Source organism: Crocuta crocuta, unplaced genomic scaffold (assembly GCF_008692635.1).
Source record: "Crocuta crocuta isolate KB4526 unplaced genomic scaffold, BGI_CrCroc_1.0 scaffold140, whole genome shotgun sequence".
Lineage (NCBI taxonomy): Eukaryota > Metazoa > Chordata > Mammalia > Carnivora > Hyaenidae > Crocuta > Crocuta crocuta.
The window spans coordinates 2,153,400-2,171,986 of NW_027527775.1; the positions used below are offsets into that span (position 1 = coordinate 2,153,400).

The 18,587-nt window shown below is 39.4% G+C and overlaps 1 protein-coding gene across 8 annotated transcripts in view; it reads left to right on the forward strand.

The window, feature by feature from the left end:
- The window catches only part of MTUS1 (microtubule associated scaffold protein 1), a 176,584-nt gene that overhangs the window by 79,089 nt on the left and 78,908 nt on the right, over positions 1-18,587 (forward strand). For 4 of the 8 annotated variants that reach the window (XM_077772474.1, XM_077772504.1, XM_077772476.1 and 1 more), the window contains exon 4: positions 15,100-15,261. The exons of 3 other annotated variants lie outside the window; for them this stretch is intronic. In XM_077772474.1, coding sequence (XP_077628600.1) covers positions 15,100-15,261 — 162 coding nt within the window. Of the gene's footprint in view, positions 1-15,099; positions 15,262-15,293; positions 17,235-18,587 lie in introns of those variants that run through there. One more of the 8 variants, XM_077772521.1, reaches the window with a different exon arrangement.

An 18,587-nucleotide genomic window follows, 5' to 3' on the forward strand; every position in this document is an offset into this window, starting at 1 on the left:
AGAGAGAGAGAGACAGCGTGAGCAGGGGAGGGTCAGAGAGAGAGGGAGACACAGACTGAAACAGGCTCCAGGCTCTGAGCTGGCAGTCAGCACAGAGCCCGACGCGGGGCTCGAACCCACGAACCGCGAGATCATGACCCAAGCGAAAGTCGGATGCTTAACCGACTAAGCCACCCAGGCACCCCTAGACACAGTTTAAACAGTTTTAAAAACTGTATTGTTGATTTTTATTTACTGTTTAGAGCTTTTGCTCCCTTATATTTTGAGGCAATTGATTCTGTGATGATTGGTTATTGTTCATTGTTATTGTCCTGTGTTTTATTATTTGCCTTTTTATTTCGTATATGGCGACTTTTAAATTCTTGAATTTTTTATATGGTCAGATACATCTTTTCCTTTCATTTTCCGTAGGTTTTTATGCTCAACATGATCTTCTCTACTAAAAGAGATTGCTCTGTATTTAGTTACGGTTAATTTGTATGGTTTTGTTCTAAACCCTTTCTAATCCAATCTTTTTTCGTGTGCATGCGCGTCTGTGTTGGTCAGTGGCATGATATTTAGGTAATCATGTAATATGTGCCAGCATTTTACATGTTCTAAGTATTTTAAAAATAAAAACTTAAAAGATCCCTGGGTGGCTCAGTCGGTTAAGCATCTGACTCTTGATTTTGGCTCAGGTCATGAGCTCATGGTTCCTGAGTTCAAGCCCCATGTTAGGGTCCTTTTTGATAGCACGGAGTCTGCTTGAGAATCTCTCTCTCCCTCTTTTTCTGCCTCTCCTGTACATGTACTCTCTCTTTCTCAAAATAAATAAACATTAAAAAATAAAAATGGAAACTTAATCTTGAAAAGAACCTATGAAGTAAGTACCTCTATAATCATGTCCACTGTTAATATGAGAAATACAAGCACAGCGAGGTTAAGTAATCTCACAGCCAGGGTGTCCTGGAGCTGGGTTCAAACCCTAAGCAGTCTGGCTCTGGATTGTCGGCTTTTAACCCCAGCATCATTCATACTCAGGTTTTAATTTTTTTAAATCCAGTTATCTTAACACCAGAAATAAATGCTTTAACTTATCTGAAAACTCTTCCTTCTCCTATTCTGAATTTTTATTTTTCTGGGGTTTATACACCAGTTTATTAATCTGTTAATACAGTTTTATGCCAATAATAGACTATTTTTCTGTTTTATAATATAACTAGTAGCCTATCTTCCTTCTTAATTCATTTTTTTATTGTGATAAAATAAGTTACATAAAATTTACCATTTTAAACATTTTTAAGTGTGTGGTTCAGTGGCATTAAGTCGATTCACTTTGTTATACAGTAAGCACACCATCCCGTCTCCAGAACTCTTTGCCTTCTCCAACTGAACCTCTTTATCCATGAAACACTAAACCTCTCTGTGCATCCCCCAGGCTCTGGGACCGCCATTCTGGTGTCTTGGAATCTGACTGCTCTTGGGACCTCCTGTGAGAGCAGTCATGCAGTATTTGTCCTTTTGTGAGAGGCTTATTGCACTTAGTATAACATCTTCAAGTTTCATCCATGTTGGAGCCTGTGTGAGGATTTCCTTCCTTCTTAAGACTGAAAAATATTTCATAGTATGGCCACATTTTGTTTACCTGTTCATCTGCCAGTGGATACCTTGGGTTGCTTCTACCTTGTGTTTATTATGAGTAACACTCTGAGTATTATGAATACCTCTTGAAGATCCTCCTTTCGTTTATTTTGGGTGTATGCCCAGAATGCCAGTTACATTTATAATTTGGGGGGAACAGCCAGACCATTTTCTACAGCAGCCGCACCATGTTACTCTTCTACCAGCAATGAATGGGGGCTCCAGTTTCTTCACATCCTAGTCACCACTTGTTTTCTGTTTTGTTTACATAATAGCCTTTCTAATAGGTGTGATGGGTCTCATTGTGGTTTTGATTTGTATTTCCCTAATGACCAATAATGTTGAGCACTTTTTCATGTGTTCTTGTGGCCATTATATGTTTTCTTTGGAGAAAGGTCTATTCCAGTAGTTTGCTCATTTTTTAAAAAAATCATAGTTTTCTGAGTCGTGGTTGTCTCATTTTTATGTTCCAGAATTTTCGGCTATTCTTACTTTAATTCAAATTGGTTATGAAAAGTTCTTCCAAATCCCACCTGAAAATAATCACATGTGGATTTAGATTGGAATACCATTCAATGAATATATTAATTGAGAGAAGAATTAACATGTATATTTACTTAGTCAAATCTTTTATGTTCTTCATTTAAAAATTTTTTCCATAACATCACTTATTAATAAAGGTGTGGAAATGGTGCATACATGTACATGTCTCTGGGAACAACTACTTATTATTATTGCTAAAGTAAAGGATCTTTTTTGTTTTCCTGCTCCCTTGAAAACCTCTTGATTGTTTTTATAGTAGTGATTTTGTAAGAAGCTTACCAGGTTTATTTAAGTAGTTTTTAGACAATAACACTAGACCATTGAAGCTAAATTTTCTAACATCTACATTAGTATTGATGGGAAAACTTTGTCCTTTTGGGTTAAGTTAAAATGAACCTGCAGCCACAGATTTGAGTAGAATTTATTTCTCCCATAACTTATTATATTTTTATCCCTTTGAGTAGACTTTAGTTTTGTAATAATCCCCAGCTACTGTAGATAATTAATGCAAAGATCACGTTCTCTACATAATTATGCCAAAAGAACCCAAGTTGTAATTATAGCTATAAATATATTCTCATGTTTTATATTTTAACTGTGTCTATCTGTTATTTTTTCTTCCTGACTAGTAGTTGATGACCCTGCCTTTATTGATGTCTTTTGTATTTTACAAAATACAATAATTTATATTTTGTTATGTATATATTAACGGGTAGCTTATATGTTCCAAAATGACCTCCGTAATTGTTTCATTGTCTAGTGAAAATTCCCACGGCCTCTAGCGCTAACAAGTGCACTAGCCTTCTAAGTTGTTCTCTGATTTCAAACTCTTCCTGCTAGTTGGTTACACAGTGACCACCACTTGATCAAATTCCAGGGCAGATGCCAAGAAGCTACAGTCGCCCACCTTCCTCTCTTCGCAGCCTGTGACATGAGGGTAACTAAGATCTAAAACTCAGCCTGGAATTTAATGCCATCCTTAACAGTAAACTGTCCACCTCTCCAGCCTCATTTTCTTTTTCTTCCACATGCCTGTGCACCTACTAAGCCGTGCAAACCACAATCGTGTAAAAAATTGTGACAGGCATTGAGGAGGGCACTTGTTGGGACAAGTACTGTGTGTTGTATGTAAGCCAATTTGACAATAATATTAAAATTTTTTAAAATTTTAATGAGATTCAGTGTATTTTCTAGCGTTCATAATTACTACTGTAAACATCTGGTAATGATTTCCATAGTAAGATGTCAAGTGTTTCTAGCACCCTATACAGGTGCGCTTTGCAAATTACCTTACTTTGCAGTTACCTCAGTATGTAAGCTAGTAAATACTTGAGTAACACAACCTCTCCTGTGAATCCACTGTCCAGATTTTTATTAAGATCTGTGTCTTCTAATAAAGGCAATCTCGTAGTCAAGGTGCTTCTTTGTTGTTGTTGACTCATTGACGCATCTTCAGAACCTTTAAATTTCATCAAATGTAAAGAACAGGGCATTTTTTTCAATGCTCAGTAATATTGTGAAAAACACATTGAAGCTGAATTCATTCTAGTCTGGCTGAGAGTTCAGAGAAGAGAACTTGCTTTGACAGGTGGATGTTTCTGTGGCTTGGGAAGCTGCCCTCATTACTTTGAAGGTATTTTGTGAGTAGTGTGGGACCCACCTTTTTTCTCAGGCCTTTCCTTAGGGAACAGAAGAAGCCAGATTGGAGCTTCGAGATTACGCTACATACCTGTGAATGCCCTGGGAGCTTTCTCCTGGACAATGAGTCATTTAAGTGTCAGAACAAAGGACTACCATTTGGCAGTTCATTCTTTGGTATTAATTTCCATTCCTAGGAACGTACCATTATGGTATCATGAACTTTCCAGGACCTCAGTTCTGTGCTTTCATCACAGCCTTATAAAACCATCAACTAAGCCATTGATTTCTTAGCTGTTTTTTTTCTTAGTAAACTTAAAATGAGTAAAAATTACCTAATGTTTGCAGAGACATAGGAATCGAAATGGTTAGAATCTACTTACTCTAATTGTTGATCCAATTTATCCTTCCTTGGTTTCTGTATCTGTCTTGAGCATCTTTTAACTGGTTAAATATTTGACTCCACTGACTTTAATAATATTTTATTAGTTTTTATGATAAAATATGCTCGGTGCCAAATAAAATTGACACAAAGCAATAAATAATATAAAGTATGAAGGGAAAATTGCCCATTTCTGCCTCTTTTCCTTCTTTTTCACTCTTTCCCACTGTGCTATATAGGGTATAACAGTCTCATAAAATTCTGGAATTTTTCAATATGTAAGTGAGTGTAAATTTTAAAAATAGGGTAATATAAATACCTTTTTCAATTAATAAAGCATTCTGTTGGATTTTTAGTTTTATAAGGTATTCCTCAATGATGTTCTGTTGTTAAATACAGTACATCTAATCAGATTTTCCAAGGTAGGTATCTAAGTAAATTGACTGTTGATGGGAGCTATACTTAAAATCCAGTAGACTCTCTGTGTTACTATCTAAGGCCAAGTGCAAGTGTTTACCCTAGACAAAAGATGGTAGTAATTACAGGATTAAAACAAATCTATTGTCTCTGTGTAAGATTATGCTAACAGTGTGAGCTTAAAATAAACTATCAACGCCAGGGCTATGTCTGTAGGTAGATGTTAAAGCTTCATGGTTTACATCTGAGATAGGTCAGATGCTGTGCAGTGAATACTGCCTCCTGGACTGTGAGAGCAGTCCTGTAAGGCTTTGATTGTGTAAGAATTTGGTGGTTGGGTTAGTCTCTCAGCCCAATATTGCCTTGTCTTCCCTTTAATATTTTTTATGATGTGTGTGTGTTACTATTTCTTCCTATGAAGTCCACTTACAGGTACTTTAGATCACCTTTGCTCCTGAGTTAAACATTGGGCTGGTTGGTGAAACAGTTAAATAAACACCTTTGTTTTATCCCCACTTTACCATTGCACTAAGGGAGCCCCCCTTCTAGAAGGAGGAGCTCAATTTGGCCTCCAGCCTGATGCTTCTTTCCTTAACCATGATGCTTCTGTTCTGTGACACACAGAGGGAACCCTGGACTGGTGGTAAGTTGCATGCCTCCCAGGCCTCACTGTCACTGCTTAGGCGTGTGACCCGAGTAAGCCGTTTGACTACCCAAGTAGTTTTCTCATCTATGAGCTGGGAATAGTAATGTCAGTGTACTCTTAGGATGATTATGAGTTTCGAAGGGCTAATCCTTTTGTAGAGGAGGCTTTGTTCAGGACCCTTAATGCCCATTAGACAGACTAATGATAGAATGGGCAAGACTTACTAGGGTTACAAGTTGTCATTAGGTGGAGGGGGTGAGGCTGGGTGGGAAGGACCTTTAGTCTTGAGAATGGGATATAGGGCAGGTCATGGGCATTGCAGGCTGGCCGGGGAACTTCGCTTCTGGTGCCAGGCTATGTATTGGAATCGGAAAGGGTGCAGGTCTGTAGTAATTCTGAGCCGTGCTGAGAAGTGCCTGAACTTTCGATGCTATTAGAAACAGTGCTATGAAACATCCTTTCTGAAAAACAAGTTGCTTTTCCAAACTTGTTGAGCCTTGACTGTACTGTGGCTAGAGCCCCAAAATTTTCACCTGTCATGCACTCAGCCTTGCTCATTGTTTCTGATGAGGAGGAGGGCTCCTCACATGTTGGTGCTGTAATTTAGTAAATTCATATTCTAAAGATCTGTTTTTCTGTACCTCCAATGGCAAGTCAAACTGATAGCTAAATGTAAATTTAAAAATCAGATTAATATTTGAATATCTATTACTTGCTAATTATTATAAGGACTATAAAGATGTTTCCTTTTATCTAGTTAACAGACTGAAGAGTCTATTAATATTAACAAAGGACACATAAGCCTGTAAAAATTAAGTGCTTAATGTTTCCGTGTAGATGATGAGAGAAGACATGATCAAAATATATTTACTCTCGGCCTTGGAACTTTTTTTTTTTCTTTTTGAGGGGGAGAGAGAGCATATGCAGGGGAGAGAGAGAAGGAGAGAGAATCTTAAGCAGGCTTTACGCCCAGCATGGAGCCCCATGCTCATGACCAACTGTGAGATGATAACCTGAGCTGAGACCAAAAGTAGGATTCTTAACTTGTGACTGAGCCACCCAAGTACCCCTGAAAAAAAATTAGTAGCTATTACTCTGATCAGTATAATTTTACATTTTTTTCCCAGCTTGATTGAGTTAAAATTGACAAATAAAATTGTAAGCTCTTTCAATTGTACATTGTGCTAATTTGATAAACATTGTAGAAGGATTTTAGTTACGGAGTTAATTAACCTATCTCCCATGTCACATATTTCTCTTTTATTGGTGAGGACATTTCAGTTCTACTCTTAGCAAATTCCACTTACATAATTCAGTGTTCCCAACTAGTCACCATTGTACATTAGATCCCCTGACTTTATTCTTCTTATGGCTGAAACTTTTTCCCCTTCAACCAACCTCTCGTTATTTCCCACACCTTACTCTTGGCCTCACAATAAAAATTCATTCAGCAAATATTTATTAAACCCCACCATGCTAGAAAACTAGGTCCTGAGGGATGGAATGGGATCAGGTACCATTCCTGTTTGCAGGGACCTTGGAAAGTAGTGTGAGAGCCCTCCTGACACAAATCCTGGGGTGGAAGCAGGTGTGGGTATGGTAACAGAAGATGGGGCTCACAGGACAGTGACCTGGCAGGAAAGGCTTTACAAAGTTCTGATTCTCAACAGGGCTTTCCGTCCCCTACGTATGTAGGTATATTTTAACATATCTTGTTGAAGTGGAGGTTGTGATTCGATATGAGTGGCAAGGATTTAAAGGTCAGCTTTGTAGCCACCAGGCAAGATAGGGGACTGCAAGGAAAAGAGGCTAGTGCATTCTCAACAATGGACATTAACAGAAGAAGAGAGTGAAAAGGCCTGGAGGAGTAAAAATAAGGTGTGTGTGTGTGTGTGTGTGTGTGTGTGTGTATACAGGGACGGGCATGGCAAAGCATAATGGGGGAGAAGTTGGAATCAACCCTAGGACTGCCATTTAGGTCTTTAAGTATTAAGAGAATCAAAAATAAAATAAGATCATCTTATAGGTAATGAGGAGTCACAAATTTTAGATTGGGTCATGACCTCTTCTTCATGTTCAGGAGTTTAACATGATGGAGTTACAAAGGATGGAAGGACTTTAGGAACCTATACAGCTGTTACAGCAAAATATAAGGGACAGATTGAGGATTTGTAGGATTTAGATTGAGAAGAAGAAGACCTCTTTGAAAAGAAAGGATGTGCCTCGTGAATCAGAATAGTACCTCCTGGTGGAGTGCTTGTGTGGCTCCGTCATTTGAGCAACCTCTTGATTTCGACTCAGGTCATGACCCCGCAGTTACGGGATCAAGTCCCACATCCGGCTCTGTGCTGAGCATGGAGCCTGTTTAAAATATTCTTTCTTTCTTTCTCTCCCCCTCCCTCTCTTCCCTGCTCATGCACTCACACACTTTATCTAAAAAAAAATATATATATATATATATATATGTATGTATGTATGTATCTCCTGGTGTCAGAACACTACATTATTTGTAGCAGAGCACACACCAATGTAAAAGAATAGTGTGTGAAAATTAATAACAGGAAACCTGGCTCAAGTGGAATCAGGGGGAGCTCTCATGCCTTACCACCACTTTTTCCATAGTAATCCCAACAAAAGACACTAACCTTGCAAGTGGATATTACTTTATTAACTCAGTTGGAGGAAGGAAGGCTCCCTCCCCTCTCCCCACAGCAACAGCCCAGCCAATGAGGGCCAGTCCCACCTCAGCCAATGAGAAGCCACTCTCCTTCCAGCTCCCAGTTTACTCCCCTGAACTTCTTACTTTCAACAGCCTCCCCAAATTCACACGGTCCTCTATAAAAGAGCATGCCTCTCCTATGTTTGACAGACTTGCCTGGGGCTTTGCTGTAGCTTGCATGTCTCAAATTGCAATTCTCTGCCATTCTTGAATAAACTCATCTTTTGCTAATAAAATAACTGACGTTTTGATTTTTACGGTTAAGAAGTACAAGGATGAGGCTGGAGATCGGTAGAGTTTTAATGTGAGTGACTTTAAATGACAGATCTAAGGAGTTTAACCTCCTTTTTTCTCTGTTAAGATGAAATCTCTATGAGCAATACAGCAATGAGCCATTACTTCCCAGAAATACGGTTTCACTCACCCCCGGTGCCAGTAGGAATATGTGACCCTGCTGTTTTTTATGTTAGGTCTTTTTCAACTCTTTATAGTTTTGTTGTGGAATACTCGTAACATGGAGAGTCTTTGTGCTAGATTATATGGGGACCTGGGGGGGGAAAGACAACTGCAGTGTTCTGAGGCTGGGGAAAAGGAAAATTGGAGTTACAATTAGCCTAAGTAGGGAGAAGGGTATCCAAGTGTCCAAATTGAAATATTCAACAAGGAATTTAAAATGCAAGTGGCATTGGTATTTAGAAGGAGGATAGGCTACAGGTGAGAGTTTGGGATTCATCCACACGGGCAAGGATTGGAGTAAAGTAAATGAAGCAGACTCTCTAAGAGAGGTGGGGTCCATGAGCATCATAAAGATTGAACTTGGGAAATGCCCGTAAACTGGTGGCAGGTATGAGTATTAGGATAGTGTGGTTTCAAATATGCCAGAGAAAACCAAGCCTACATAGTTCGTTGATAAGGTGGAACACTCTTGCTGCAAGAAAGAAAAGTTTGGAGTGAAGACCATTTAAGTTTGTTAAATACGCAGTAAAAATGAAGAGATGAAAAAAAGAATGATAGAGCACCACCTGGTGGTAGGCATTAGATTTTTTTTAAATGAAGTTTTTCATCCTTATATTGAAATGTTCTTTCTGTTTGGGTTTTTAAATTTTAATCTATTTTTTTTAATACAGTAGCCTAGTGTGTGAATGGATGAATTTGTTTACTTTCTAATTAGTGGTGTGGGCGGAGCTTTGATTTCAACTTTGCCAAAAACCCGTACGTCACATGGCTCTTTAGATCCGTCTCCATCACATGAAGACCTGCATTAATTACTTCAGGTTATACGGTTAGAGCTACCCTTCACAGGTCCCCATGGTCTCATCCTCGCCTCTGAATTACCAAAAATAAATAATCAAGGCTATTTAAAGATTTCATGATTCTGAATATTTAGTTTGTGTTTTAACTCAGTATATAGTACAGGAGTTTAAGTTTATAAGCTTGAAGCTTTTGGGGTGCCTGGGTGGCTCAGTTAGTTAAGCGCCCGACTTTGGCTCAGGTCATGATATCATGGCCCGTGGGTTCGAGCCTCACATCAGGCTTTGTGCTGACAGCTCAGAGTCTGGAGCTGCTTCAGATTCTCTGCCCCTTCCCCACTCATGCTCTGTCTCTTGTAAAAATAAATAAAAACATTATTTTAAAAAAAACTTTCAAGATGAATAGCAGTAGAAACTTTTTTTTTTTTTTNCCAATTTATCCTTCCTTGGTTTCTGTATCTGTCTTGAGCATCTTTTAACTGGTTAAATATTTGACTCCACTGACTTTAATATTAGTTTTTATGATAAAATATGCTTATTGAAAAATAAAATTGACACAAAGCAATAAATAATATAAAGTATGAAGGGAAAATTGCCCATTTCTGCCTCTTTTCCTTCTTTTTCACTCTTTCCCACTGTGCTATATAGGGTATAACAGTCTCATAAAATTCTGGAATTTTTCAATATGTAAGTGAGTGTAAATTTTAAAAATAGGGTAATATAAATACCTTTTTCAATTAATAAAGCATTCTGTTGGATTTTTAGTTTTATAAGGTATTCCTCAGTGATGTTCTGTTGTTAAATACAGTACATCTAATCAGATTTTCCAAGGTAGGTATCTAAGTAAATTGACTGTTGATGGGAGCTATACTTAAAATCCAGTAGACTCTCTGTGTTACTATCTAAGGCCAAGTGCAAGTGTTTACCCTAGACAAAAGATGGTAGTAATTACAGGATTAAAACAAATCTATTGTCTCTGTGTAAGATTATGCTAACAGTGTGAGCTTAAAATAAACTATCAACGCCAGGGCTATGTCTGTAGGTAGATGTTAAAGCTTCATGGTTTACATCTGAGATAGGTCAGATGCTGTGCAGTGAATACTGCCTCCTGGACTGTGAGAGCAGTCCTGTAAGGCTTTGATTGTGTAAGAATTTGGTGGTTGGGTTAGTCTCTCAGCCCAATATTGCCTTGTCTTCCCTTTAATATTTTTTATGATGTGTGTGTGTTACTATTTCTTCCTATGAAGTCCACTTACAGGTACTTTAGATCACCTTTGCTCCTGAGTTAAACATTGGGCTGGTTGGTGAAACAGTTAAATAAACACCTTTGTTTTATCCCCACTTTACCATTGCACTAAGGGAGCCCCCCTTCTAGAAGGAGGAGCTCAATTTGGCCTCCAGCCTGATGCTTCTTTCCTTAACCATGATGCTTCTGTTCTGTGACACACAGAGGGAACCCTGGACTGGTGGTAAGTTGCATGCCTCCCAGGCCTCACTGTCACTGCTTAGGCGTGTGACCCGAGTAAGCCGTTTGACTACCCAAGTAGTTTTCTCATCTATGAGCTGGGAATAGTAATGTCAGTGTACTCTTAGGATGATTATGAGTTTCGAAGGGCTAATCCTTTTGTAGAGGAGGCTTTGTTCAGGACCCTTAATGCCCATTAGACAGACTAATGATAGAATGGGCAAGACTTACTAGGGTTACAAGTTGTCATTAGGTGGAGGGGGTGAGGCTGGGTGGGAAGGACCTTTAGTCTTGAGAATGGGATATAGGGCAGGTCATGGGCATTGCAGGCTGGCCGGGGAACTTCGCTTCTGGTGCCAGGCTATGTATTGGAATCGGAAAGGGTGCAGGTCTGTAGTAATTCTGAGCCGTGCTGAGAAGTGCCTGAACTTTCGATGCTATTAGAAACAGTGCTATGAAACATCCTTTCTGAAAAACAAGTTGCTTTTCCAAACTTGTTGAGCCTTGACTGTACTGTGGCTAGAGCCCCAAAATTTTCACCTGTCATGCACTCAGCCTTGCTCATTGTTTCTGATGAGGAGGAGGGCTCCTCACATGTTGGTGCTGTAATTTAGTAAATTCATATTCTAAAGATCTGTTTTTCTGTACCTCCAATGGCAAGTCAAACTGATAGCTAAATGTAAATTTAAAAATCAGATTAATATTTGAATATCTATTACTTGCTAATTATTATAAGGACTATAAAGATGTTTCCTTTTATCTAGTTAACAGACTGAAGAGTCTATTAATATTAACAAAGGACACATAAGCCTGTAAAAATTAAGTGCTTAATGTTTCCGTGTAGATGATGAGAGAAGACATGATCAAAATATATTTACTCTCGGCCTTGGAACTTTTTTTTTTTCTTTTTGAGGGGGAGAGAGAGCATATGCAGGGGAGAGAGAGAAGGAGAGAGAATCTTAAGCAGGCTTTACGCCCAGCATGGAGCCCCATGCTCATGACCAACTGTGAGATGATAACCTGAGCTGAGACCAAAAGTAGGATTCTTAACTTGTGACTGAGCCACCCAAGTACCCCTGAAAAAAAATTAGTAGCTATTACTCTGATCAGTATAATTTTACATTTTTTTCCCAGCTTGATTGAGTTAAAATTGACAAATAAAATTGTAAGCTCTTTCAATTGTACATTGTGCTAATTTGATAAACATTGTAGAAGGATTTTAGTTACGGAGTTAATTAACCTATCTCCCATGTCACATATTTCTCTTTTATTGGTGAGGACATTTCAGTTCTACTCTTAGCAAATTCCACTTACATAATTCAGTGTTCCCAACTAGTCACCATTGTACATTAGATCCCCTGACTTTATTCTTCTTATGGCTGAAACTTTTTCCCCTTCAACCAACCTCTCGTTATTTCCCACACCTTACTCTTGGCCTCACAATAAAAATTCATTCAGCAAATATTTATTAAACCCCACCATGCTAGAAAACTAGGTCCTGAGGGATGGAATGGGATCAGGTACCATTCCTGTTTGCAGGGACCTTGGAAAGTAGTGTGAGAGCCCTCCTGACACAAATCCTGGGGTGGAAGCAGGTGTGGGTATGGTAACAGAAGATGGGGCTCACAGGACAGTGACCTGGCAGGAAAGGCTTTACAAAGTTCTGATTCTCAACAGGGCTTTCCGTCCCCTACGTATGTAGGTATATTTTAACATATCTTGTTGAAGTGGAGGTTGTGATTCGATATGAGTGGCAAGGATTTAAAGGTCAGCTTTGTAGCCACCAGGCAAGATAGGGGACTGCAAGGAAAAGAGGCTAGTGCATTCTCAACAATGGACATTAACAGAAGAAGAGAGTGAAAAGGCCTGGAGGAGTAAAAATAAGGTGTGTGTGTGTGTGTGTGTGTGTGTGTGTGTGTATACAGGGACGGGCATGGCAAAGCATAATGGGGGAGAAGTTGGAATCAACCCTAGGACTGCCATTTAGGTCTTTAAGTATTAAGAGAATCAAAAATAAAATAAGATCATCTTATAGGTAATGAGGAGTCACAAATTTTAGATTGGGTCATGACCTCTTCTTCATGTTCAGGAGTTTAACATGATGGAGTTACAAAGGATGGAAGGACTTTAGGAACCTATACAGCTGTTACAGCAAAATATAAGGGACAGATTGAGGATTTGTAGGATTTAGATTGAGAGGAAGAAGACCTCTTTGAAAAGAAAGGATGTGCCTCGTGAATCAGAATAGTACCTCCTGGTGGAGTGCTTGTGTGGCTCCGTCATTTGAGCAACCTCTTGATTTCGACTCAGGTCATGACCCCGCAGTTACGGGATCAAGTCCCACATCCGGCTCTGTGCTGAGCATGGAGCCTGTTTAAAATATTCTTTCTTTCTTTCTCTCCCCCTCCCTCTCTTCCCTGCTCATGCACTCACACACTTTATCTAAAAAAAAATATATATATATATATATATATGTATGTATGTATGTATCTCCTGGTGTCAGAACACTACATTATTTGTAGCAGAGCACACACCAATGTAAAAGAATAGTGTGTGAAAATTAATAACAGGAAACCTGGCTCAAGTGGAATCAGGGGGAGCTCTCATGCCTTACCACCACTTTTTCCATAGTAATCCCAACAAAAGACACTAACCTTGCAAGTGGATATTACTTTATTAACTCAGTTGGAGGAAGGAAGGCTCCCTCCCCTCTCCCCACAGCAACAGCCCAGCCAATGAGGGCCAGTCCCACCTCAGCCAATGAGAAGCCACTCTCCTTCCAGCTCCCAGTTTACTCCCCTGAACTTCTTACTTTCAACAGCCTCCCCAAATTCACACGGTCCTCTATAAAAGAGCATGCCTCTCCTATGTTTGACAGACTTGCCTGGGGCTTTGCTGTAGCTTGCATGTCTCAAATTGCAATTCTCTGCCATTCTTGAATAAACTCATCTTTTGCTAATAAAATAACTGACGTTTTGATTTTTACGGTTAAGAAGTACAAGGATGAGGCTGGAGATCGGTAGAGTTTTAATGTGAGTGACTTTAAATGACAGATCTAAGGAGTTTAACCTCCTTTTTTCTCTGTTAAGATGAAATCTCTATGAGCAATACAGCAATGAGCCATTACTTCCCAGAAATACGGTTTCACTCACCCCCGGTGCCAGTAGGAATATGTGACCCTGCTGTTTTTTATGTTAGGTCTTTTTCAACTCTTTATAGTTTTGTTGTGGAATACTCGTAACATGGAGAGTCTTTGTGCTAGATTATATGGGGACCTGGGGGGGGAAAGACAACTGCAGTGTTCTGAGGCTGGGGAAAAGGAAAATTGGAGTTACAATTAGCCTAAGTAGGGAGAAGGGTATCCAAGTGTCCAAATTGAAATATTCAACAAGGAATTTAAAATGCAAGTGGCATTGGTATTTAGAAGGAGGATAGGCTACAGGTGAGAGTTTGGGATTCATCCACACGGGCAAGGATTGGAGTAAAGTAAATGAAGCAGACTCTCTAAGAGAGGTGGGGTCCATGAGCATCATAAAGATTGAACTTGGGAAATGCCCGTAAACTGGTGGCAGGTATGAGTATTAGGATAGTGTGGTTTCAAATATGCCAGAGAAAACCAAGCCTACATAGTTCGTTGATAAGGTGGAACACTCTTGCTGCAAGAAAGAAAAGTTTGGAGTGAAGACCATTTAAGTTTGTTAAATACGCAGTAAAAATGAAGAGATGAAAAAAAGAATGATAGAGCACCACCTGGTGGTAGGCATTAGATTTTTTTTAAATGAAGTTTTTCATCCTTATATTGAAATGTTCTTTCTGTTTGGGTTTTTAAATTTTAATCTATTTTTTTTAATACAGTAGCCTAGTGTGTGAATGGATGAATTTGTTTACTTTCTAATTAGTGGTATGGGCGGAGCTTTGATTTCAACTTTGCCAAAAACCCGTACGTCACATGGCTCTTTAGATCCGTCTCCATCACATGAAGACCTGCATTAATTACTTCAGGTTATACGGTTAGAGCTACCCTTCACAGGTCCCCATGGTCTCATCCTCGCCTCTGAATTACCAAAAATAAATAATCAAGGCTATTTAAAGATTTCATGATTCTGAATATTTAGTTTGTGTTTTAACTCAGTATATAGTACAGGAGTTTAAGTTTATAAGCTTGAAGCTTTTGGGGTGCCTGGGTGGCTCAGTTAGTTAAGCGCCCGACTTTGGCTCAGGTCATGATATCATGGCCCGTGGGTTCGAGCCTCACATCAGGCTTTGTGCTGACAGCTCAGAGTCTGGAGCTGCTTCAGATTCTCTGCCCCTTCCCCACTCATGCTCTGTCTCTTGTAAAAATAAATAAAAACATTATTTTAAAAAAAACTTTCAAGATGAATAGCAGTAGAAACTTTTTTTTTTTTTTTTAATCTCAAGGGAAACCTACATCCTTGAAAAATGCACAGCCGTCTTGGGTGAATTTGCTTAGACCACTTCCTAAACGCAAAACGTCTTTGAAAAGTTCTGCTCTGAGGAGGACAGGAAGCGCGTCCTCTGTTGCCAGCATCCACAGTGATCTGAGCACTTACAGCAATAACTGTAAGTCGGTTTGACGCCAAACTTCACGGGTCGTTGAAACCATAGTTACAAGGAAAATCTAATGTGCTACAGATAATTAACAGAATTCTGATTCTGCAATTTGGGGAAAATGTGAATACTGCTTCTCCTTTGAAATGCCTCTAAAAGTTTGGCAGGAAGAGCAAATTCTTTAAGTGACATTCATTTCTGATGGACATGCTCTGAAACAGAGAAATATTTGTGTTGAAGGCACCCGGTATGTTTTCTGCATGGAAGATTCTCAAGTGTACCATCGGAAGCAGTGGTGTTTTTCAGTTTAAGGAATGAAAGCAAGTGTAAGGGCTGTTGGAACCCACCTGGATATCAAAATGAGAACTTGTTTGATTTCTTTGTAAGAGACTGTATTTTGCAGATGCGTGTTTTATAATCTTATATTCTAGATGCTAGCGTCCATGTACTCTTACTAGTATAACTTGAACCCTAATTTTAAGTAATATAAACTCAGCATATTTCTAAAGTTTCCAGTTAGGATGAATTCTGTTTTCCGCGTATAAAACAGGCGAATCAGTTGAGCCATCTTTTTCATTCAGAGGATGTACTAGGGCTTCGTATTTATTTGCTCACTTCCTTTTTAAAATTCCTTACAAAATAATTCACGGATTTATGACTTGGAACAGTTGTGGAGTGTCTGCTATGCTCGGGCCCCACAGTAGATGAGGGCAGGGATATGGGATGCAAAAGAGGTGGTCCTTCTGTGAAAGGTAGCTGAAGAGGGTAGTTACGTGGACAGCTAGAATGCTGGATGTCCTAAGATTATTTCGGGTGAGGTGGGGAGGAGGGCAGCTCCCTCTGTTTCGAGGACACAGTGGAGTCCTAATTACTGAACCTGCTGTGTGCGGGCATTGCTGTGAGGTTGCCATGCATTATTTCTTTTTTTTTTCTTTCGCAAATAAGTTGCGCCACTACCCCAATTGTTTATATGAGGTAATTGAGGCTCAGAGAGGTTGTCGCTGGTCCGGGGCCCTCAGCCAGCTTGTGACAGAATTGAGACTGTGAATGTGTGAGGAGAAGGCGCCGAATTAATGAGCACATTTCCGAGAGGTCACTTAGCAGCACCAGCTTGTCTCCCAGGCTAGTAAGTAGCTGTGTGCCGGAACTCCGGGGATATTAAAATGTGTTTCTTAAAAAATGAAAACAGAGTAGTATCTGCTTAGTGTTGCGCTTTAAAATCTGTGGCATAAAGTCAGAAAGGTTTGCATGTAACCAGTGAGTCTCCATGGATTTGAAAAGGAAGTTCACACGTGTGTTATTTTAAGGTGTCTGACTCTGTCGGCAGTGTGAATTTTCAAACCAGACGACCAGAGAGAAGCGGCAGTGTGCCCTCAGAGGGCCGGGTAGCAGTGGAATTCGTGACACTTGGAGGCAGACCTGTCCCGCAGTGCCGCCATCCCGCATTTTCCATTGACAGCCATGTTGACTTGGCCACCGTTTCAGTACTGTGTCTGACTCTCCGAAGGAGGTTGTGAAATGCTTTTGTCCGTTCCTTTTTTGTCCTGTCACAAAGGAGTCTCCCATATGCCCACAGAGCCCGTCTAGTGGCGATGCGTCCCCGTTGCAGATTCAGCATTCAAATCAACGAGTCTTTCTTAGTTTGATTTGCTAGCTGGTTTAATCTGTTTTGTGTGGTGCCTCGGAGCTTACAGATCTTTCCCCCCCTCCATTCTAATTCACTGAGAGCAAGCATGAGGGGTAGGGGAGGGAACATGGCTGCGGTTCCTGCCTAAGATTGCTTTGATCTTTTTAAATGACTGTACCAGGAGGATTTCGCAGTTGTACAGAGACGGAGATTTCTTCAAAAATATTTATCAATTCTACACTCACCCCACCGGCTGGTTCAGAGAGGCACTATGATGCTACCTTATTGACACTGCTGGTCCTGGGATCCTACAGCCTTTGTGTAGTTCCTTTGTTAGCCACGCTTACTGGGAAAAGAAGTAGGTTGACACTTTCTGGTTTGATTCTTTTCTTCGTAAGCATGCTTAAATTGTATTCAATAAATAGGTGTAGTGTCTCTCGATTGTTATTTTTGTACCTTGTGGTTTGTTAATAGTAATACTTCTTTGGCATGTTTATGTTTCATTTGTGAATGGTTCTAACTAGAATCTGTTTTGTGATCTATTTTCTGTGTTTTCAGAATCTTAATTCAGTGGCATTGTTAACATTCCGGGCATGTGAAGTTACCTTATTATTGCCTTCTTATTAAAGATGATTCGGCCTCATTTGTGATTAAATAACCAATAGTTTTGTGTATGTGGTTTATAGTTGTATGAATACAGAAAAACATTTTCCTAGAATTAAAACCTTGTATCTTGGATTATTTTTTTCTGATATTACATGCAAAAACATTAAAGATGTGTGCCTTTTAAAGGTAACCTTACAACATGAAAAAAAATCATTTTGAACTGAAATTTTTCTGTTCCTGGTCATAATGGGTCATGTGAGAAAATAATCTTTTGATCAGTGTTTTGATTCATACTGGGTTAAACGTTAAACCCCTTTAAAGAATGTGTTCCTGCTTTGTCTGCTTGTTTCTTTGTGATATGATACTGTTAGTTGTGTCATTTAAGAACTTCGGAGGTTGCATAGTGCTGTTGTAAAATTAACAGCTGGTTCTTGGTACTTCGGAATCCTATAGAAATACCATTGAGTTATAAAACAAATGACTAAATTAAGCTTTGGTAAGATGATGGATTTCTTTTATTTGGAGGTTTTAGCTTGTTCTTTCTATGTGTCCTTGTAAGCATAGAAAATTTATCAGTGATATTAGCCTGAAATATTGCACGATAGTCTCTGTCATATGTGCTCATGTATACAGTTTAAACATTTATAAGCTCTTTCAGACTCCGCTAAAATCCAGTTTTTAAGACCATTGGATAAAAACACATATTATAGGTCTTGAATAAAGTTGAAGGTTTCAGGGCCATTGTGTAAGTGTAGAAGGAAGTCTTTGGAGAGTTTAGAATTTTGCTCTGTTAGCAAATGTGAAATCCAAAGGCTTCCTTCTTCAGGTTGGCCACAAAAAAAAATATTTTTGAGAGACTGATAGTAAGGTGGGAAATGTAACAGATGCATACCAAAGCTGTTGGCACTCTTCTGGAAGTGGGAGAACTGGAAGGTGGGTAAAGAATCGGAGTATTCTTGACCTTCACCTTCATGGCCAGCCCCGGCTCAGCTGGTGTGATACATAGAAAGGGCGTTTACCTCTGTCTCCTCTTAGTTTCCCTAACTCAGGGGAAGCTGGATGATCTTCTATCCTCTGAGCCCCAGGATTCTCACCAGATAAATGG